Raw genomic sequence first — 23,677 nt, 5'->3', positions numbered from 1 at the left:
GTATACAGAAGCAAAAGTGTGCGCTATTTCGGTAGCACACGACCAGTTGTCTAGAACTTCATTGTTATCTTTATATGCTAAATACATCAAATGGACAAATATGAACATCTGGCTATCGTAGATCTGGAGATATGTGTTTATAGACAAATATGAACCCCAGAGTGCAGTCCATCTTAACATTTGTTTATACTATCACATGGTCCTGTTCAAGTGAACATAAACTGTGTGACGAAAAATAAGCCTTGCGAATCTGAGTCCAACAGTATTTTCGTTTATTTTTGGAGCTTTTTATCCGCCATAAAAACATTTAAAGTACCGATACGACAAAATATGGCGGCGTTTTCGGCCAAATCGACGTGGTGTGACGTCACAACATTTTTATCAAAAGAGCCTTCCTTATTTACAGACATTTTTAAAATAGTTTTTTTCTGTAAAAATGCAGGACTACCGTAGGAACATTTTCCGTGCTCAAATTAATATGTAAAACCATTAGAACATATACGGTCGTAAAAACTCAACTTGGAAAATAATTGCTTTTGTGGAATTTCTCGAAAAGAAAGAAAAAGTAAAATTAAAAACTAATAAGCTGAGGTATTTCTGGTCACATCTCTCTGTTGCCATTCATCCGAGGCACACTTTGAGTTTATGTACACTTTAAAGACAAATAACCATTCATTTGACGTCATACAAGATGAAGCCAGTTGGCCAAAATTACGTACATCAAACTAGAAATATTTTTGTACAGAAGTCGAACAATCACCATTCAGAAGGGTTAAACTTATTTACAAAACCCATGCACGGATTGTTAAATTACATATTGTTATATTCATATCGTAAAAAGATCTCTTAAAAGGTGGGCGATGGAAATAAATAATAAAGTGATGTATAAATGACGATGTTAGCAATGGATAATAATTGCATTAGTGACCTGATAAAGTATGACACGAGTTCAATAGGTATGCTAGGGAGGGTTAGCATGAAGATGACGTAGGTTGTATACAGCAACATGTGGTATCGTCATCCCAGTAATCGATGTCTTCCATTTTCTGAGGGAGCTCCTTGTCACGTGTTTCCGGTACGAAGGTCATCAGGCCACACACAATAAGACTGCTCACGCCAAAAATCGAGCCTGGCAACCAGCGAAGTTCGTCCGACTGAAACACAGGGAGATTCAAAACCCAAACAGGAGTTTGCGTGAGGTTTTAATCAGAATGGTAAACATTCTCTGAGACTGGTAGATCTGAATTAATCACTGACTGCCTGTATTACAGTGTTTTAACCTGCTTATATATTACGTAATTTCCTGAAAATATGAGCAACCTCTTTTCGTAAAATTCGATGCACAACTGGGTCTACATTAAGACAGTCACACTGCATATACATGCATATGCATGTAGCTCATGCGAGATAAAATGTCGATTTATGCAGGCTACTTCACTTGATTAATTTGGTAAATGAATTAAAGAACATTCCTTAAAAGTTCCCTTGTACAGTTAGTTTGCTCTGGACCAAATCATCATATCAGTCGATTACTTTGAATTCATACAACAGCTAACTACTGAAATCAAAGAAGGTGATTTGTTGTTGAATATTTTCATCAATTAACGCACTGAAAACACTTATCCCATACTTTCTTCCATTTAATTATTTATAAACCTGTCATAATGGATTGAGAACGTTGCTCTCACGTTATACGCATTGTTGAGGTGAGTACTCTAAGGACTTAAATTGACATATTTGATATCTTTCTCTTTGAATTTTGTTTTCTTTTTCAAAACACAAGCAAGATACAGAGCCTCACCACAAGATTTGTAAACGGTGCTACCATACCCCCGATCCTGGAAGCGGACGAGGCCAGGCCGAGGCCGATACTCCTTAAATAACAAGGCAAGTGTATTTTTAGGCAACATAAATACAACATTCCTTACACTCGAGTATAGCATATGTCAGACTAAATGTCATATGAGATTTATCGAGTGATAGTTGATTGTACATATATTTAAAAAACAACCCACAAAAAATGAATAATTATACGGCTTAACTCCACATCAGCAATATATCAGCCATATCGTGGTGAAACAAACCACAACCCTAGCACGAACAAAAATGACTACATGTTAATTTACGTTGTATATTTTGTGTGCTTTAAGGAGTGTAATAACATATCTTACTTACAAAATGGTAATAATATATAATGGAGAACAATGTCGAGAAACTGGACAGAACTAAACTGCTTGACTAAGGCCGTAATAAGCTTTAAAGTATTAATTTCGAGTAAATACAGTCAAACATGGATTCCAACGCAAAAGGTCTAATCAGAGTCTCAAAAATTAGAAGAGAGAACAGCTAGCTTTCTTGTAACGCGTTTGGTCTGCACGTTGAAGAAATAAAATGCAACGGAGTGTTGATTTTGAGTTAAACGAAGGGACATCAGGTTTTCTGCTTTCAAGGGGAGAAACTGATGAGCCCTACATTATAGCAATATATGATTAATAGCTAGTTTCTCGCCTTTTAACAACACAAAAGATTAATACCACACACTGGTGAAATATTTATACTAGTAAAGTACAGCGGCTTGCAAAATAGGGTAAAACAGTGAACTGACCCTGACCCTTTGTGTTTACCTTGCATTTGTGGGGTACAATTCTGTGGTATAGTTAAACAGACAGACCCACGAGCTGGAAATAGCAAACTTGCCGATGATGGAAAAAGCTTTCACGTATGATGACAAAGATTTGTCTGAAACCAATATTAACCACATATGAATACACATAAAGATGTCTCTGCATTGCAATCGACTGCTTTGTCAACTAATGAATAACAATGGGTCCAAAAGTTTCAAATATATATATCCAAAGCAATTGCACACTTACATAAACATATTTACCTGTTTATTTATTTATTTGATTATTGTTTCACTTATACGATAATGGTCATTTTCGTGCATGCATGAATGCTTGGGGTTTTATGTCGTAGTTAAAGATATGACGTCCAGGAGTCAGCCAATTGTATGAGTGGAGGAAAACAGCCCGAGTTAAACCTCCGTCCTTTGGTTACTTACTGATGAACTTTCATACATGTGACATACAGATAACATACTGGTGGACTTCAACGAACCCCTGCGCAAAGGTCTATACGAGCGTCGTTGCCCACTTACTATCGCCAAGGCCCGAAGAGCAGGGCTTTGATTTGGTAGAATAATGGCAGAATATTCCACTGTTTTTTTACGAGCAGATCGCCGAACTCGGTCTTCTTCTTTGTTGGATACTTTTGGAACAGTATTTTTTCTTCGTCACATTGAAACACATCGACTTGTACTACCAGATATGTTTAGCACTGAATGCCACATGATGTATCTACAATTATTAACTTTAACCAAAATTGTTGTCCGTCATGCAGAGCGAAGTTAGGAAATGTGTATTAAACTTTTAAGCCTGATAGTGCCTTATTCTGAACTAAATTTTATAAGTATGGTTCTGTGGTTAATATTTTGCTTTTAATACAGTTCTGAACGACACGATGGTAAGCCATTTTGACATCACACCACAAACCTTTTTCTAGAAACTTTATCATCTAGAAATAGTATTATAAAATTGGCATTGACAGTCAAGATAACGCATTTTCCAAGTTCCACGAAGGTTCGTTATTCCACGTTTTTGACTAAGGCCTACCTTGTGTGGCGTTTAGAGACGCTGTGATGATCATGGCAAGACCGGCCATGGCGTGGAATATTATACAGGTCATCCGCCTCCCTGGTCTACTCGTGGGGAACATTTCAACAAAACAAACAAAGGTGTCCGAAATTATATGATATATATATATAAATATTTTAATGCTTGCTTTTAGCAGAATGTATTATTGCCATGTTACTCAGTGTGCAAATGATTATGGGCTGAGCGGTTTCCTTCAATAATGCTGGTCACCGTCGAACATGTGACATATTTTCGACTACGCTGGAAAACACAAATCAACTAAATAAACAAATAAATTTAAAAATAAAAAAATGAATTCAATCATTTAGCATTCTCTAGCGAAATTATAAGTAAATAAACGGTGTTGGTTTACTAACGGGGATACCTAATTTCAATTAACAAAATACAAGAACAAACAACGCCATAAAAGCTAGACTATTTACCGTTTCATAGTGAAATACGTAATGATGGCTGCAGGAAATTCGACTAACACCATCAAAAAGAAATTCAGAAATCTGTCACCACCCAACTGTGCGGACGTCAGACTGAGGCCGAAATAAACTAGTGCGTTTACAATCCTGTCGAGTAAAAAATGCAGGAGTATATGGCGTTAAACAGCGATGGAATAAATAAATAAAAAATAAATATAAAATGCATGTGCTAAAACAGATGGTTGTACGGTATATTCAGAGGTACTGACTGCCCTTAATATTGTACAGCTGTACATATACATGTTCGAGGGGGGTCTATTGTACTATATCTACACATGTACACGTTAGCGAAGAGTTGTAATAGTAATGAAGGATATACGTACACGTGTTTCTAACCTTGAATTTAATCGCAACAATTATTAGAAATACACACCCCGACTCAAAGCCTATCCCACAAAGAAACAAAAACCAACGAAGTGTTACGAAGTGTCAACGGGTAGTTTTTGTTTCTTTATACTTACCACGCAAATCCGAGAACCAGCGTCGTACAGCGAAGTTGGCTATTCCGGAGTACGTCCAGAATGCTGTACTTTAACTGAGCTACATCGGTTTGTGATGTCCCCTCCGAGATCTGGAAGTTTGAATAGGATCTTCCAGCATCTCCACTAATGCTGGGAATGGAGGAATGAAGACTAATGCGTGTGATAACAGACCCGGACAACGACGCTACATCGTCGATCTCCTTCTCCGGGGGCTTGATGTTATTCAGCCTTGAAGCTTGTTTCACGATCTTTTTAACTTCTGTAACCCTTTCGTTCGCCAATAGCCATCTTAGAGATTCGTCCACAAATCTGAAAGAAAGTAAAGCAAACTAAACATTCGAATACTACACTGGTCAGACAGATTTAGACAGATGTAGCTGGTGTAGGTTTTGACAGTTTCCCCTATGCATAAAACAGACTGTCGACATAAAAGTGAAATATTTCCTAAGCACTTATGGCGTATAGCATTATAAAATCAAACAAAAATATATTCTTACACAAATTTCAACAATAAAGCAAATATAAAAACAAATTAGCTAATTTATTTATTTATTTATTTGATCGGTATTTTACGCCGTACTCAAGAATATTTCATTTATACGACGGCGGCCAGCATTATGGTGGGTGGAAATCGGGCAGAGCCCGGGGGAAACCCACGACCATCTGCAGGTTGCGGGCAGACCTTCCCACGTACGTCCGGAGAGGAAGCCAGCATGAGCTGGACTTGAACTCACAGCGACCGCATTGGTGAGAGACAAGTTCAGCAAATAAACTTCAAAGGTACTAATTATATAGCAGGAAATGTAGCTGTGCCAATTAGAGATTGATTCTTGCCTCGTTGAGGAAGGTGATCGTAGGCTAATGAGGCTTGAAGCTATACCTTCGTAAACTATATCTGTGATCATGGCAGTTGCAACCAGCGTTGCTTTCCATTGTTTTTTTAAACTTCAAGGCATTTCTTTGAACAGACACTATTAACAGCCCAGCAAAGAAGGGTTTAAGTTGCGAAATTAAATGGCGGTGTCTTTCAGACCTCATCTGCTTCTGGTACACTCAAGCTACCAAGGGCCCTCCTCTGATTAATGTGATTGTTGTTCATGGCAATACTTATGAATTTTTCACTAATACGACTTTGGTCACTTTTATGGATGGAGGAAACTTGAGTGCTCGGGGTAAACCACCAACCTGTGGAAAATTACTGTCGACCTTTCCCATGTGTGACACAGAGATATATACACACTATTGCTCAACAAGCGCTCAAACGGTCTCACCCACGTTATATTCACCAAGATCCCGCAAACAGTAATAGCGGGGAATCAACAAATGCTCTGTCCAAGGCCGGGTTTGAATCCCGCATTTCGTGGGTATCAATTGAAAGGTGTGTGTCTAACCACTGGACAAAAGCTCGCCCCCTCTCATGTGATTTAAAATCCAGCAACAGCTCACGCTGGCTTCCCCTGCGTCCGTACGTTGGGAATCTCCAAGCAACCTGCAGATGGTCGTGGGTTTACCCCAAGCTCTACCCGGTTTCCTCCCACCATAATGCTGGCCACCATATGCTGGTCGTATATGTGAAATATTCTTGAGTAGAGCGTAAAACACCAATCAAATATAAATAAATCAATGAAATAAACTCCATCGATACTTACACATAATGCAGAACAGCCACGAATAAGGAGGCTGAACATAAGGCCAGCTGAAGGTCACGCCAACTTTCCTCTTTGAAGGCGTAACTAAACCCTACTAGTATACACTGACTGACCGCCCAGTTCAGTCCGAATATAAGGTGGACCAAAGTCCTCTGATCCATAGGGATGATTTCCATTGGTAACACCGTGGACGTCATTACTAAACTCTACAAGAAAAAAAATCAACAACAGAGCCATTCATTAACTGTTAAACATGAAGTTTAACGTCACTGTCACTCAAAATTATATCGGTCATATCATGCTGGTGTCTCTTTGTAGCAGGTCAGTCTGAATTGTGGCATGGTAATGTATTTTTGGGACATTATTAGAGAACATTGATCTATCCAGTTTAGACAAGGATTTCTACTTTTCGTCAAAATTAAGCATTTTTTGTCCCGTCGTAAGCGAACGTTGGTCTATCTGGCTTGGACACAAATCGCCAGTTCGTGGAAAAAATGAGGTACATATTTTAAAGTCTTTCACAAAGACATGATGGGTTGAAACTTCTTGCTCACCAGGCGCTTTTCGCTCACGAGTCGAACGCTATAACCGCTCGACCACAGCCATGCGGCAAAATATCCAAAATGTCCTGTCGTTATACATATGCATGTGATAACCATCAGTTGGTCAGGTAAAGCATCACAAAATTCATACGGAAAACAAAAATAGAGCTTTCTATATGGTACATGTGGCTAAAGCTGGACAAAAAACTACAATAATGGTATAAAAACCAATTTTTAGCTGTTACAAGCTGATCCCAGAGTCTCTCTGCATGTCTCTCTCCCTGTCTGTCGGTTGGTCGTCAGGAAGACTTTTTGGAAGGATATCGCAGCCATTGTCAGTTTGTTTATACTTGATCTGCATGTATAATATAATTACAGGATTAATCTTAAGGCTGACCACAGAGATATTAATGAAAATTATTTACCTGCTGAAAAGCTCCCAGGGGGAACCTCAGCGCAGTGAAGACCTGTATGCTTGGAGCAAACGCTGTCCCGATACCCACGGCCATCAGTCCAAGCTGACATAGTACGCAGACTCGGATCCTTCCGTATCGGTCAGCCAACAACGTAAAAAGCACGGCACCGATTGCCTGACCGATGATCAAGATGGTCTGGGAGAGTTGAACTTCATAACTTCTGCCACATACCAAGTCCCACTGATTCAGGCAAGTAATAAAACAGTATTAGGCGTTAACTGTTACATAGCACTGGCAAGAGGGTCATTACTGACGCAATTGACTCAAGCGGTTGCGTTTGTCCCTCACCAGTGAGGCCACAGGTTCAAATCCAGCACTGGCTGGTATGAATGTGGGTTTTGTTTGTATTCATTTATACGACGGGGTGCCAGGAGTAAACCACTGCCCTTCGCCTATGCCCTAACAAACCTCCTGACTTAAAACTGCCATTGGATCAGCGAGAGTCGGATATCCCAAAATAAGCAATAAAAGGCACATTCAAGTTACCTGTACGCACAAACGTCGCACACCAGGATCTAAAATACTACGCATCAAATACTGACTTAGCCTAAAAGTGCACAAAGGAAAACAACAGGTTTAGCGCGTTTTTAAAACCTGGGTGTAGACATAATGCTAGAAACAGAACGGTGATTGCGGTGATATAATACTGCGGAAATAACGATCCTTTGCTGCTTGATAATTCGGTATGCACCCTTTGTAAGGCTTTGATGACAAGACGTGTCTACAACGTTCTTCCACCGCTGTGATGAGCATATCTGTATTTCACACCTCGGGAAGTTCGCAACTTATTTGTCAATGGTCAGTGGTTTTCCCCGGTGTACTTTTTCCTCCCATAAAACTCTTGAACACTATTTCCTTAAGTGCAACAATCAATTAAATACATATGCAATAATCAAAATGCAAATATCTAGCCAAACTGCAAATGGTATCCTATTTTATAAATAGTATTCATCTTGTGTGCACGCGAGTTTGACCTGAAAAAGGGTAACCATGTTGTTCCGAACATCTCACAAGTGTCATCTCTGCAGATCGTACCTCTGTAACAATAGTGTCCAGGCCTGGGTGTTTGTTATACTCCACATCATGGGGACAGGCGGAGACAGTTGTGTTATCGCTTATGTAGCACTTAGTTCCATACGGGAGTTTGGTAGGGGCTACAGTCGTCAGAGATTTGGTTGTCTTGGGCTCCACACAACGGAAAACAGGCTGGTAACCTACATACAAAGAAGCTGTCTAGTTTTAACAAGCGTAATTGTTTCCTTTTATATCAAAGGATCACGTGAACGTCTAATTTGTTCAAACAGAACAGGGACGTCACCATAAACACAAATTGTCTTCAACTTATTCGACCATGTTTAACGTCATATTTATTTATTTATTTACTTATTTACCTATCTGCTTCAGGTTTAGCGCCGTACGATGTATGATGGTTATGGACGATGTAAAACCCCAACAGGGATGAATAAACAAATAAAAAATAAATAAGAAAATAAACTTTATAAATATTATCATAAATATTTTGGTGAGATGCCACATGACATGCAGTCATATTTACACTTCTATGGATGCATGTACTATAAAGCATATGGCATATCCTTGTTTGGTGTGGACCAACAAATATATTAAATCAACGAATGGTATGATTCACATACACGGCATTTTTTGCCTAACATTGACAATAGTGGAGCTCAGTTTGACAGAATGTACGGGGGTCACAAACGTATTGAAGCGTGACGAGCTGTCCAGCTTTCAGCTAAGCTTCGTACATGTCGTATGTATGAAATTGCATATGACACATGTATATACGTTCTTCCTCCTTCTCAAGCCCTGTTAATACGGGCAGTTACGTCTGAGCAAATGTTTGGCAAAGGTCATTGTATTTACTGTAGGGGATCACGTACGTATTTTTTAAATGACAAAACCATATTGACAGAGACACATAGACTAAAACCAGTATAGGTTTAATATGTTAATATTAGTCTCTGCGTTACTTTGTCCACAATAGTTGACCTACCTATGAAGACGATAGACAGTAACTGAAACGCCGCAGGGATCTGCAGTCCGAGTAAGAGGGCCACTTGTCCGATCTGCCACTTCCCCCACACACCCAGGTCCCTGTAGATCTGGTCAATTTGCTTACCTAAACTTAGGCCGTAAGCCATGATTGCGGGCGTCAGGAGCGCCCACCTGCCAACAGTTCCTCTCTGGTGTATTTAAAACGAAGCTAAACTGGGGCGCGTTCTTTTTCTGGTTAAACCAACTGGAACACATGCGGGATTATCTCCCTTAGATGGACAGATATACAAACTTTGTCGGGCGTACGCTCAACATTTCTTCATTTATGCAGTGCTTTACGCCGTAATAAATTATTTAAAAATACTTTGTTCAGAACAGCTGATACTAAAATATAACACAGCAGAAACACGGTATTATAATATCGGCTGATCGGGTAACATTAAAAAGGTTACAAGCTCGAATCCAGCTATCGCGAGTTCGGCTGTAGCTTTGTCAAGGGGCTTGGTATATACCTGGCAAGAATGCCGTGTCAAACACCAGTCAAATAAACATATAAATAAAATTCCCAACCAAGCAGCCATAACGGCATATTTCCGCTGATCACTAACCAAAAATAAATGAATAAATTGATTTGACTTGTTTAATTCAAGAAGTTTTGATTTTTACAATGGCTGCCCGTTTTACGGGTTGAGGAAACCGGAGTGTATCATGCCGATTTTATTGACGACCTTTAGTATATGCTGTTTACATATATACACCATATCGTTCAAGTCATTGTGCAAACGGCCCAACCAAGCAGTGATTTAATTAAATGGTCTAATATCAAATAAAATACATCATTACACATATATTATATTGTATAGTCTAAATATCAGACAACTTACTTATTTTTAAATGGTGATGCAAATGAAAAACTGCAAATTTTCTTATCTGCCTATATTTGGGCTTTTAATAAAGACAAAATCAGTCAGCATACCGTTCTTACACACACTCTACTCAACTGGAAGAACTAGAGAATAAAGCGATCCATAAAATGTAACCAAAGTAACCATGAACACCGAGGGAGTTGATAATTTTGAAAACAGGCGCTCATCATTTTAGGTGTACAGCGAACGGACTTCTCTGTCCGGTTTTGTGTAAACGCATGAGAATCTGGTCGTGTATGTTATATACCTTATCTCCCAGCCAAAAAACTGGTCTGGTCGTATACCATGAGTAAAAAATTCTCGAGGAAGGCGTTAAAACACTAGTCAGTAAAGGGAGACTTATGTTATATATTTGTTTAATTTCGACAATTTTGAAGCACACACCAGACAACCATTACTCAATCAGCCCAAGATACTGCCGTGCAAGTATAATGGCGCGTATAACTAACGACCATATGACCTGTATACTTCTGTATTGAGAATCTACATGGTCACGTGATACGTTCTGTTGTCCGTAAACATACAAATACACACAGCACACAAAAACTAGATCAAATTGCGGGTCGGCATATTTATGCAGCTGTTTTTTTTTTGGAATACAGTTATCGGCATGTACGTATTCTAACGTAAATAGATAAACTTGTCTGAATACAGATGCCAGGTTGGCGTAATTTGCTTTGGAAAATTTAACATTTTGGGTAGATGATGAATTTTGCATGTATATGTTAAACATGGATATTATCGGAGTTTATAACTTGAAATTGAACTTGGGTATTAAAATATCCATAAATCTGCCTTGATATTATTGGTGAAAGTTATAACAACTACATTTCATCTAAATGTTTTGCCTGAGATGTATTGTTATTGATTGTACCTGAAATATGCCCTATAATTAAAGATTTTAAAAGGTAGCTATTTTTTCCACTGGCTTCTGCCACGATGTCACAGATTCGTGTGCTTACATATGCTTTACACAAAGATCACCTGTGACGGTAGTCAGATGCTGAAGCACACGAATTAGTGACGTCATAGCTGAAGCCATTGAATAAACGCACGGCCTTCACCTTGAATAGTGCTATACAAATGTCGGAGTTAACGGTTGTGCTGTATACGTTAACAACCAGTGGATTAAGTGAGGTATTGGAAGTGAGTTGTTTGTAATTTCGTAAGAAGAACAATATCGTCAGTGATAAAAAATGATACACAATCCCAAATAGTACAAATTTGTCTCTTATTTAATATTTCACAAAGAAATATTACCTGCTAAACATAAACTGCAATAAATGGGGGAAAAAATTAAAAATGCAAATGTTCAGATCTTCATCACGTCAAGTTAAGTCACTTTTAACAGTGAAACTAAAACATTAAAATAATATATAAATACATGTATACAGAAGAAATACTGGGAAAAAATCACAAAGCCTAACTGTTCTTATAGTTCCTTTATGCAAGTGTTCCATACACCTTACAACACATGCGCCGCTTTATGCGTCTGAATGTAATCGGGTCTCTGTGATGATGCATGAAGTGATGTCAGAAACACAGAAACACAAAAACTTGATAAACACGAGTTCTCTTTATCTAAAGTATGCCCAAGATGAGCCCAACGGAATTTTATTTATTAATACTGATTTAGGTCCTCGCGAGGATATCAGCAATGAAGCGAAGTCTAAACAAGCCTACGTGCTTCGCACGTGCTACTAGTAGTAAGTTTGTCTAGTGGTGACATTGATATAAAGCGAGCGTAGTACAACTCTCACACCTACAGCCATACTACATACAGCGCATACGTCGCTCTCTACATTCGGTACATCACTGACACAAATTTTCAAACTTTCAAATTTTGTACCGAAACAACACCGGCGTCACCGGATTCACGTTGATGAGGCAGGAAACGATGTAAGGAAACACAAAAACTCAACCTTTAATAATACTTTATACACAAGCATTCTCTTCATCTAAAGTATGCAAAAAAAAAGCATTTTTTAAACAACATCTGAAACAATTTTATTTAATGAATGCTGACTAAATAGTTCCACGCGAGTACGCCAGTGGTGAGGATGAAGTCTGTACAAGTCTACGTGCTCAGACTCAAAAGGTCAAGCTTGTCTAATGGTGGCAGTGGTGTAAAGCGAGCGTAGCGGGGCTATAAGCAGTATGACCTATGGCCCCTCAACGCACCGGAAGTAAGGCATATTAATGATTTCTCATTTCATCACTATGAAGTTACATTTGATCTCAAACGGTTATTTAAAGTCATCGCCCCTGAAAACTCCTTCGCCTGCTCTCCAGCTGAAGCAGCACTTTAGCTGCAGTTTGAGATCGAGGCATGGCAATGTTTCAGATAGACTCTACCTTTTTAATCATGAACACTTCTGCTGTAAAACCTAGCTGCAAAGATTGTATGTGTTGTTACATGACCTAGGACTTCACAATAACCATGTTCTAACATGGTGTCAAATCGTATCGTCATAAAACTTACACGGCCTCACTTGGGTACAACGCTCTTTTATTTCTTCCGCTGAGTCAAATGTTGGAGAGAAACTCTGCTCATCGTATCGATTTGGGGGTTGGGGAAACTTGCTTACAATGAAAGAACTTGGTCATGTATCCGGAATAAACCTATGAAATATTTCCAAAATTATATTTAGGATACAAACCTATGAAATGATAATCTGGCAGGCCTGCTTCAAATTAAGTGTTCTTTATCAATGGCCGGAAGAGGAAAAGCGACAGAACTCCTCCTCAAATAAGGACACAATATTTTTATTTGATAAAATGGCAATGATTTGCAGGACAACAATGGCAATTTAGTACATTTGTTAAGTGATTACAAATGTACTTCTGAAAGCACCCTGTTCATTTAAAGAAATAATCTGAAGAAACAATCCAGTTTAAGTTTTTAGGTCGTGAGAACATGTATGAGATCAGTTTATTTTGAACACCATAGTATTTTGATGTTAAAATTAGCAAAAAATGTTTGTTTTCTATTCAAAATCGGACAAAAGTTTAACGGTGGACTCTGATCCCCCTTTTGTCTTGTCCATCTTGTCGGCTAGCGATTTTTTTGAGAACCACTTTTCTATATCTTGTAACGATTGTGGGAGTTCCTTGTCTCTCGTCTCTGGTAAGAACACAACAAGTACACAGGCGACGCAGCAGCTTACTCCCAACACGATAGGTAACAGCAGGGGGTAGTAAGTGATCTGAAATCAGTAGATCGAGAAAACTATAACTATCACAAAGCCTTTTATTCCGTTAGGCCTATGGCTTTGTAATGTGGTCCAGCTCCAGATAGGCCGGTTCTAGCATATCAGGGGATTTGTCAGGAACCATACACCGATTCCACAAAGCCCCTTCTGTTCCAGTCTTACATCCTTGTTACAGTGTTTAGTGCTTAGACTTTCTGAAGATTTGTCTTAATATAATGTTTACGAGGTGGTCACAATTTTAATTTCTTGGGCCCTCCAAAAAGCTTGAAAATCGTGTTTTGAATTTTGGATTGAAGTCAGACATGGCCCTGTGGAGTCGGCCCCTGGCCTAAGGCAAACATTATCTATGGCTTGGCGTGGTTTCCTCCATTCCTCCGCCACCACGTCAGTGAAATATTTTTGAATCTCATGAAACAGTTAATGAAATAAGTATATGTTCACTGTCTATGATTACATTAGGCTTTCTTGCACAACATTTCGATCTGGAGTGGCTCTTAAATCTGCAAGCAAATGTGGTATATTTCAATTATATAAGAAATCATGACCCGGTCATCAAAGGAAAAATGTAAGATTTGAATTAATCCTTGTATATCTGTTTTCTCTAAAAGACAAAATATATTTTACGCAAAATCCAATGAACCTGGTGACTAATGAGCTTACCTAAATATAGTTAAACACGTGAGAGGACTATTATGCTGATTTCATGTACAGGCGATTCCCCAGTATACTCTCTCCTACATGTAGTACTCACCCATAAGGTAAAAAACGGAGATACCATGCCACCAATTCTCGATGCCGACGAGGCTAGACCACACCCCAAACCCCTGAATGTAAAACATGCCGACGTAACCGTATACATCGTTCACATCGTTTCATATGGTCTTGGGATAACGGGTTAGTGGTATATCTGTTACACACTACTACATGCACATTCTTGTAATCAAACTTGTACAGACGGTTTCTGTTACATTAAACTCTACGAAATGGATACTGTTGCCTCACAAAGCTATTAAGTCTTAAAAAAAAATTAGCCCAGAAATTAATTCAGTCTCTTGTATAAAGACACCTGATTGAAGAGATCATTTCATGTAACAGAAACATTTTCAGAATTCAGCCTGGCTTGGATGTGCTGTTTCAACAATGAAACAGTCCAAGCACCTTTAGTGCATTGCTCTTTTCAAAGTGGTCATCTATGAAACATTACCTTTGAAAAGGGACAGTCATATCATCCACCCTGTTATCTGTGGTAACTATAGGGAATGTTCACATTTACCCTACTCCAAGATCAACCGTCTTGCGGATGTTTTTCTTGTTCTTTTGCGCTAACCAATGCATGCGGAGGATTTCACTTTGACTCCAAAGTTTCTGATTATGTTGAGACGATGTATTGACTACGTACCTGATAGTAGTTGGGAAAAGTTCCGACGTGTAGATAAACAAGATCCCAAAAGTGGCTGAGATCCCGAATTTCCCAATGATGACCATTGCTGTATTCACTTTTGATGCGATAGCTCCTAGAAAGTGGATGCCAAAAATAAACACCTGTACACCCTCACCACCCCCCCCCCCCCAAAACAAACAAAGAACAATAGCAGCAGAAAAAAACAAAAAGAAACAAAACCAAAAAATGAGATGTACTGAATGCCGTGTGTATTACACTGTTGAACACAAAATAGTACAGCGCCTTTATGAACAAAGCTTTCGACATGCAAGTCCTTTAAGGTGTTAGTTAGTGATCGATCCATTAATAGTTCTTACAGTCTCTTTAAGTATTTATTGGCAGAATAAATAGTGCACTTCAAGGATTATTTTGCATTCATGAAAACAATATGGTCAAATGTTACCTTTGACAAACTCTGTTGAGCAGACTGTTCCTGCCATGCAGAGGACTGTCAAGCCGATAAATATGAAACAAGTCGGACGTCTCCCAAACCTGAATTTGACGTTACGAAGCTTCATAAGCATTTCATTTAGAAAATTCTTGATTGTGACAAGATATGATACAACGGATATACACGTAAAAGTATCACAAACTAATAAACATGAACATCTTCTTACTTAGTTGAGCCAGACAAAACCAGGGAACATTCCGATTCATGAACGAACACAGTATACAGTTTGGACAATGATTTAATTCATTGGCCTATAATATTCTCTGCGGGTTTCTGTCATCATTGAAAACGACTGACTGCTTCTCATTGCAAGACCACATGTATGTCCTAATGTGCTAATTTCTCCACTATTCTAAGTTCATCGCTGCCTTGTTTGGAATATTAGTCTTGTGGTTATTGGTCAGGGTCGTAAATCATTTAACAAAATTTTCTGCGCTTTAATTAAAACAAAGCATACATTCTATCTAGTCCTTAACTGTCGACTAAACGACCCCGATTAAGTATTTACTCCCCTTCCTGTTTTTCTGCTGAGAAAATCTTCTACACTTCAATTATAACAAAGTATACATTCTGTCCAGCTGTTAATAGTCGACAAAACGAACCCGATTTAATATTTACTTGTCTACTTGTTTTTGTTTATCTTACCATTTCATAGTGAAGAAAGAAAATATGGCTGCTGGAGTATCTGCCACGGCCAGCAGGAAGTAGTTCACGAATCTGTCGCCGGCTAGTTGGTCGGAAGCCAGACTCAACCCGAAATAACCAAAGCTGCTGACAATCCTGCATGTACAGGGACACAAAAATTCCTTATCAAGACTCTCACTACAAAGCATTCAAGCATTTTAAGCCACTGGTTCTAGATGATCCCTATTAAACATGCAAACTACGTATTTACCATCAATAGCTGTTCTACTGCAGAGAAAGTGCATGGATTAAAGCTCACACATTTTCAGTGTGGTGTTCAGAAATGCAAATAAAAATCCAATGAAGTACAATGTACAGCAGGAAAAAATCAGCCAAATCAATGTACAGGTATATCGGCGTATAAAGGATCGCACATATTGCTTTTCCGTGCATGTATGTATGTCGTGATTTAATTTACCGGTACTGTCTTTGTAAACCTTACCAAATAAAAAACATGGCAGACATAAACTTTCTGAGGTGGCGATTGGTCAGGATATCACAGCAGCCGTATTTGGAAACTGGCTTCTTGAACGACACAGCTGTGGTCAAAGAGTCTCCAGTTTCCATCTCCTCGGATAAAGTCTGTGTATCGTCCTCGGCATTTATAGAAGTTGCGTTTGGCCAGTTGTCAAAGTACACGGTTAGATCATCGTCAGCGCTCATACGCACTTTGTTGATTTTAGCGGCCTTTTTTAAAATGCTTTGTGCTTCTCGCCCCCTTCCGTTAGCCACAAGCCATCGCATAGATTCGTCAAGATAACTGGAAAAAGTAATTAGGATGGGGACATGTGCATGAGAACCAAAATCTTGATATCACATAAACAAGCAGATGGTATAAAATAAAATACCACAAAGTACACAGCGTAAAAGTTCAAATAAGACATTTAAGCCAAATTATATTGGATCAGGTAAATCAGAGCCAAATTTGCGTGCACTTGTATGAAGACACCTGCATGGGGACAAACTATACAGAGATGACATAAAAAACGAGATTTAAACCTAAATAACGCAAGGCAAACGCAACAAGTAATTTAAAGTAAACTAATTAAAACATGCATCTCAGTTGCACTTTAAATGTAACTGTTCATATATCCAATTTATATTATATTCAACACAATGAATATCCTTCCCTCACTCTGAGCTAAGAGATATTAGAGACGATTATGAAGCACGATGCCAGGGATTCTGGACTCCCTGTCCACATTTACATACAAGAGAAATATAAACACTCTAAAACTTAGAAACTTAAACATCAGCTTTCCCAATAATAACTTGTGTCGTTGACTGAAATCCTCAACACGCAGTGAGTGAGTGAGTGAGTGTTTGGGGTTTAACGCCGTACTTAGCAATTTTTGTAATGTAATGTGCCTCCTTGTTGCAGGTCGGATTTCCATTTAGTGCTGCTTCACTGACACGCCTTACCGAAGGTAAGTAAGCCGCCCGCCCGAGCCATTAAACTGATATGGGTCAACCAGTCCCCTTCATGCTGAACGCCAAGCGAGGAAGTTAAAACTTCCTCTTTTAATGTCCTAGGTGTGACTCGACCCAGGGTTGAACCTAGACAGAGCTATATAACAGTAAATAAGTTCGAACGGTACATGAACCATGAGTGCTTGGGGTTTAACATTGTACTTAACAATTTTTAAGTCATATGACGACGAAGGAGTCCTTAGAATGCATGCAATGTGCCTCCTTGTTGTAGGACGGATTTCAACCGCTCTATTATCTGGTGCTGCTTAACTGAGACGACTTACCCAAGGCAAGTAGGCCGCCCAGCTCAAACCATTATGCTAATACAATCAAGCAGTCGTTACCCTACCGCCTAAATGCTGAACGCCAACCCAGGAAGTTACAAATTCCTCTTTCTTAGGTGTGACCCGACCCAGGATTGACCCTAGATTTACCGCCTCCGAAGCAGACGCTCTACCATCTACCAAATGAGCTATTGGATACGGTTCCAGCAAGTGAAAAACTATTTAGTGGTACGAATTTCAACGCAAAATTGAATGAATTGAGAGAACAGCGTTCTGTGACATTTTACAATGAAGAATACAACAAATACGTTATACTGTGTAAAGTAATGTGATATATTCAGTTATACTGAAATGCAGCCTGTGTAATTCTGAAACAATGAGCTGCTTATGAAAATTCACAGAATCTCTTATTTCAATTAAAAAATAACTGTACTGATAAACCAAGTAATCAAGGAATGAAAACACATGGACACGATATGAAATTTCGTGAATGAACTTACAACATATTAGGCAGCAGAAGTATAAGTGACACTCCAGTGAAGACTATCTGTAGATAGCGCCAGCTGAGGTCCTGGAAAGCGTAGCCCAGTAAAGCTAGCGATCCATTAAACAATCCCCAGATCACGCCAGTGATCAGCACGATGAAGGAACGGTACTCTATGCTGGTGATTTCCAGGGGAAGCACCGTACCCATCATGATGAGACCCTACAATATTACACATGACAATCATAAATCTGGTTGAGTAGTACATCAACTAAGCTATGGATATCAGTCAACTGCATGTTTATATTGGAATGGTGTATGCTATCTGAATCTGTCGTGTATTCCAACCAAATATACGTAGGTATCTATACTAACTGCAAGGCAGTAACACCACATTTTATTACGTAGAAAAATGATCTCAAATTCAGGATTGTTTAATTGTTGACATTTTTAATTATACGGAATACAAGAAATGCCACACTTTAACTATTTTGACATAACCGTTTTTTGCCTATATACATGTACGTGAAATGAGACTCAATGCAGCCTTTTTCATAAAAACCATTCGCATCAATTTAGGTGTACATCAGTCTTCGCTAGTTTTAAGAGCGGTAGTATGAGTGGACTGCAATGTAGTTGTTCTTATTTTTCGTGGTAGTGGGATGGGTTTTAGAAATGCGCATGCGTCGGAGCTCGTGACCTCACATCGGTCATTTTATTATTTTTTATTATTTTTTATGGATGAAGTTTGCTTGACGGGCATTATTAAGTTATTTTGATTATCAATGCCCTTCTGAACGAAAGTTGAACAAATCAAACTGACATGTATGTACGTACCTGCTGCAATGCGCCTGTCAGGAAGCGTAAAATTGTGAAGACAATGATGTCAGGTGCAAAGATGGTAATAGTGGAAACCACCAACATTGACCACTGCACCAATAGAAATATCCTCTTCCGGCCAAACTTGTCCGATAAGACAGACAAGAATGTCGCCCCAAAGGCCTGGCCCCCAATGAGCACCGTCTGGGTGAGACTGGACAGGTACTTCTCGTCACACACAAGCTCCCACTATTCAGAGAAAGGTTCAGCTTAAAACACCAACCTTGTCCCAAAGACTGTACACACTTCTTAACTTCTTAAGCGTCCGTTTTGTGTTTCCTTTTTCCAGAGGAAGGATTATTTATTTATTTATTAATTGGTGTTACGCCTTACTCAAGAATATTTCACATATCGGACGGCTGCCAGATTTATGGTGGGAGGAAACCGGGTAGAACCCGAGGGGAAACCCACGACCATCTGCAGATCTTTCCATGTAGGGCCGGAGAGGAAGCCAGCAAGAGCTGGACTTGAACTCACAGCTACCGTATTGGTGGGAGACTCCTGGGTCATTGCGCGCGAGCCCCCCCTCCCTCCCTTCGGCCACGAAGGCCCCCGGGGAAAGATTAAGTATGCTACATTCCAGGCTTCTGTACCTGGACAATTAATGCTAATGAAAAATATTTGTTTATTTTTGATAGTTGACAAAAGGAAGCATTTAGGATTAAAACTTAAAATACATTTTTGTTCAAAATAATAATCTTCTTTTGACAAATATTATATATATATATTTAAAGAAAATTTATGGAACATAAACATGTCTACTGCAATGTTAGATTTATTACGAAAATCTCTGATAAAGAATTCTTTAATACCAATGGTACGGGAGAGCTTCTAGGTTTTGTGACGTCACTCTCGACAACTTTTACATGGCAAAATGGCGTCACCAAATGAGTGGCTGGGTACTGGTTATTGTTTGCTTTTTGTTTTGTTGACAAAGCGGTGTAGAATTTTTTAAATTTTTTCAGAACATTTCTGGAACACTTAAATCAGCTTTAGTGGCCGACTTTATGTTCACTTTAAGAAGAATTCAGAGGGCGATTTTTCATTTTCGCAAAAAGACATTATATGTTATGAGTCTGATTTTACTGATGCTTATCACAGGATCATATATTTTCATCCACATCACGAAAATTTGACATACATGTATACTATACCTCTGCTACAATTGAAGATTGCTTCGGAGCTTCAAACTCATAACCGTTTCGACATTCTCTAATCTCGTATGACCCGTTAAAGCCCGAGATCACAGCATTGCAGGATGAGGTGAAGTTGTCTGCATTGTATTGTAAGGTTGTATTACTCCCAAGTTGGCACCTGAATGGTGGTTGGTAACCTACAGAGTAATCACAATCAATGAGAAATATAACCGGGAATCCAATTCAAATTATACAGTCGTCACGTAATGTCACCTTACCACTGCAGAGTCACGCCCTCCCAAACAGCCCTGAACTAAACTTGACAGGCCTCACGTTCTTTCCTCATTTCGCTTCGATTCGAAGCGTTTACAGCATTCAGATATCACGTAATCCAGCAGTATTAAAACTAACCTGTTAAATTTAACAAAATATTGTGTTTTCTGAATGATTCTAGAATAGATCATATTATTCAACATAATATTAGTTTATGGACAACGGAATATGTTATTGCAACGTAGCATTACGTCATCGACAACAGAATATATTATTGCAACGTAACATTACGTTGCGGATAACAGAATATGTTATTGCAGCATAACATTATGTTACAGACAAGAGAATATGTTATTTCAACATAACATTACGTTATGGACAACAGAATATCCAGTTACACCAACAAAAGTATTCTGCTCGAATAACAGAACAAGTTTGTATTGTATAATATACTATTTTGTAACCATACTGTATTATATACAGGATAACTCAGAAAACACGGTATTCTGTACAAAATGTTGCAAAAAGCAAAGCCTGCTCTTTTGGGTGATGTATAATGTATCTTACCTTATTTGTTTCGATTAAGTCTGCATAGTTATAGACTGGCAATAACGCTAAATTATAAATCCGTGTAAGTAGGCCTATAGAGACGTTTCAGTGAGGCATGTATACGTGCATGTCTGATTATTTCAAAATGGTATTAAATGCTTTCAAAAAATCACTAGTCAAAATCTTTGCTGACAGCTCCGTTGGTACAAATTACCTCTAACTTGATCCTTAAAGGGATAAACTGTGACGTCAAAAGAAATTTAATTAAAATCCGCAGAACACTTCCTTATTCTTCCTCCAACAGTGTTAATGAATGAGCAAATATTTTATGTGAAAAATGTCTTATAGGACACGCTGAAACAGTAAATATACACTGCATTCAAGCTCAGAAAGAGCCGTACATCATTCCTGGCAGCTGAGTTTTACCATGCAGACCCTCAACACGTCAACACTACTTCTCGGGTCAGTTAAAGTTGTCCCGATAACAGCACACTGTGGGCGAGTAGTACAAATACTAGGCTTACCGATGAAAACAATGGACAGGAGCTGGTAGGCAGCCACGGATTGCAGTGACAGAATCAAACCAATTTGGATACTTTGCCATCTTCCCCACACACCGAGCGATTCGAAAATTCTGTCCAGCGGACCTTTGCTGGCATCTGCAGTGGCCGCCATGCTCAGGTGAGGGTCCCATGTGGGGTGTCCACGTTTTACTTGGATCACGGCTATTGCGCATAAAAACTAATAAATCAACCACCTTCTATGTTTGCCCGAGAACGTAATGATAGACTTTGCAATCAGAATGCAAGTAAAAAAAACGAATATAGCCCTGTTGAAAACAATAGTATGCTGATTTTTGTCTTGATACTACCAGACTACGAATTCAACACGATGTGAGGAGACAAAACTGTTTTCTTTGTCATGCGACAAGCTAATGGCACGTGCACGTTAACACTTGCGACCAAATATCGCGGCTCGCCAAACGGTGTCCCATGCGATGTACTTCATACGAGGGCGAGGCAACATAGTGAAGCGTGGAGCGCTGTGTAGATTTTCATTTGGACATGAAATAATTTCGGATTCAAATCGGCCTTCACCAGGGAATTTCGGCACTCTCAATTATCTTGGGCATTGCTTACAATAAGCTTACCTTGGTTTCTTCCACGAGTCTCGTCTACTGTGTATTAAACCACCGCGGTCGCTGTGATGTCAAGCCCAGGTTTCCTCTCCAGCTTCTTCATGTGGGAGGGCCAGGCAACAATCTGCGGATGGTCGTGGGTTTCCCCCGAACTGCCAATTAAGTTGGCTCCCACCATAATTGTGGCCACCGTCGTATAAGAGAAATATTAATAAGTACGGCTTAAAACACCAATCAAATAAATAAATAAATAAATCACTGAGAAAAAAGAAGAAGAAGAAGAAGAAGAAGAAGTAGAATGTACAATTCAGGTCAAAGAAGAATGTACAATTCAGGTCAAAGAAGAATGTACAATTCAGGTCAAACTGGTCAAACTAAATGACGTCACCTAGGGGTTTTTTTCCAACCCAAAGTGGCGCGCGATTCGACGCGGCGATGATCGCTCGCCTGGTTGTACGGCAGAATGCTGCATCGCGATAACCACGATTGAAAGATCTCGACGATTTGTAAAGGTCGTAGTTAACGCCATATAAACTAGTTACTCTCAGTTTTAAGATCAGTTTTAATTTGGCACTAATCCGGAAAGATCAGGATAACCGTTACATAATTTTAAGCCATTTGGAGGCAATTTAAAAGTCCCTAAATGGAATACATGTAGGCCTACATGTACACGTAGGCTAGAAAAGACTGCTTCGCCAAATTCCGTCAAATATGCATACTTGGATTCTACCTATGCTGAAAAAGAACTGCTTAATTTAGGATCTCTTGGAATTTCAGTAGGAGTACAGTGGCTATACTAGCCCACGCTAGCCAAACTCCAATATGCTGGCTGGCTGTTGCTGTGCCATGCCATGTCGCTTGCATCTCCTCAGTTATCGATATCATGTTTATTACATCATGTTGACTAGCAGATAGTTGTCACTGTGGTGAAATAAGCTACATTGTATTGACTTACAATACCATTTGCATTGTACCATTTCTCAAAACTAAACCTCGCTTTACTGTGTCAAAGCTGCTGTGTTTTGACAAGGGAGGTAATTCAAGATGACAAAATTATGTTTTAAACAATATGGACTTCTTCTGTTCATCGGAACCTCACGGGAGAGCTCAGTGTTATATTTATTTATTTATTTATTTGATTGGTGTTTCCCACCCTACTCAAGAATATTTCGCTTATATGACGGCGACCAATATTATGTTATACTCGCCCTATGCCAAGCTGGCCTGAAGCCCTATTCTTTTCACCTCTGAAATACCTCGTCACGTCATGGTTAGAGCTGAATATTTCAGAAACAACTCTACGGAAAACCAGGTATTGAAGGAATGAAGATTGTGCGTGTATTTTACAAATACTTGTTATTTAATTATCATGGCCTAAACTTGAAGGTACAAGACGTGGAAA

At 39.1% G+C, this 23,677-nt stretch overlaps 1 protein-coding gene across 1 annotated transcript; it reads right to left on the bottom strand.

The window, feature by feature from the left end:
* Positions 1–801: 801 nt before the first annotated feature.
* On the bottom strand, positions 802–21,812 carry LOC135473355 (uncharacterized). Its single transcript, XM_064753205.1, has 20 exons — positions 21,662–21,812; positions 20,334–20,512; positions 19,138–19,368; positions 18,317–18,522; positions 16,505–16,822; positions 16,024–16,158; positions 15,331–15,419; positions 14,886–15,000; positions 14,238–14,310; positions 13,289–13,480; positions 9,347–9,536; positions 8,368–8,546; positions 7,282–7,512; positions 6,315–6,520; positions 4,645–4,974; positions 4,136–4,270; positions 3,672–3,757; positions 2,625–2,739; positions 1,802–1,874; positions 802–1,154 (listed from the first exon to the last, which is right to left on the bottom strand). Exons 1-20 carry the CDS (start codon positions 21,810–21,812, stop codon positions 972–974), a joined length of 3,417 nt encoding a protein of 1,138 aa, XP_064609275.1. The 3' UTR covers positions 802–971.
* Positions 21,813–23,677: the final 1,865 nt, after the last annotated feature.

Source organism: Liolophura sinensis, chromosome 8 (assembly GCF_032854445.1).
Source record: "Liolophura sinensis isolate JHLJ2023 chromosome 8, CUHK_Ljap_v2, whole genome shotgun sequence".
Taxonomy (NCBI): domain Eukaryota; kingdom Metazoa; phylum Mollusca; class Polyplacophora; order Chitonida; family Chitonidae; genus Liolophura; species Liolophura sinensis.
Note: the sequence above shows the minus strand (reverse complement) of the source record. Positions and strands in the feature narration are given on the sequence as shown.

Bases quoted from the DNA above. Each gene is read 5' to 3' on its own strand.
- LOC135473355 (XM_064753205.1), bottom strand. From the start codon at position 21,812: ATGGCGGCCACTGCAGATGCCAGCAAAGGTCCGCTGGACAGAATTTTC. The intron at 19,369-20,333 runs GTATAGTATACA...TTCTCTGAATAG, and splicing joins AATCTTCAATTGTAGCAGAG to TGGGAGCTTGTGTGTGACGA. The intron at 6,521-7,281 runs GTAAATAATTTT...TTTTTCTTGTAG, and splicing joins CCCTGGGAGCTTTTCAGCAG to AGTTTAGTAATGACGTCCAC.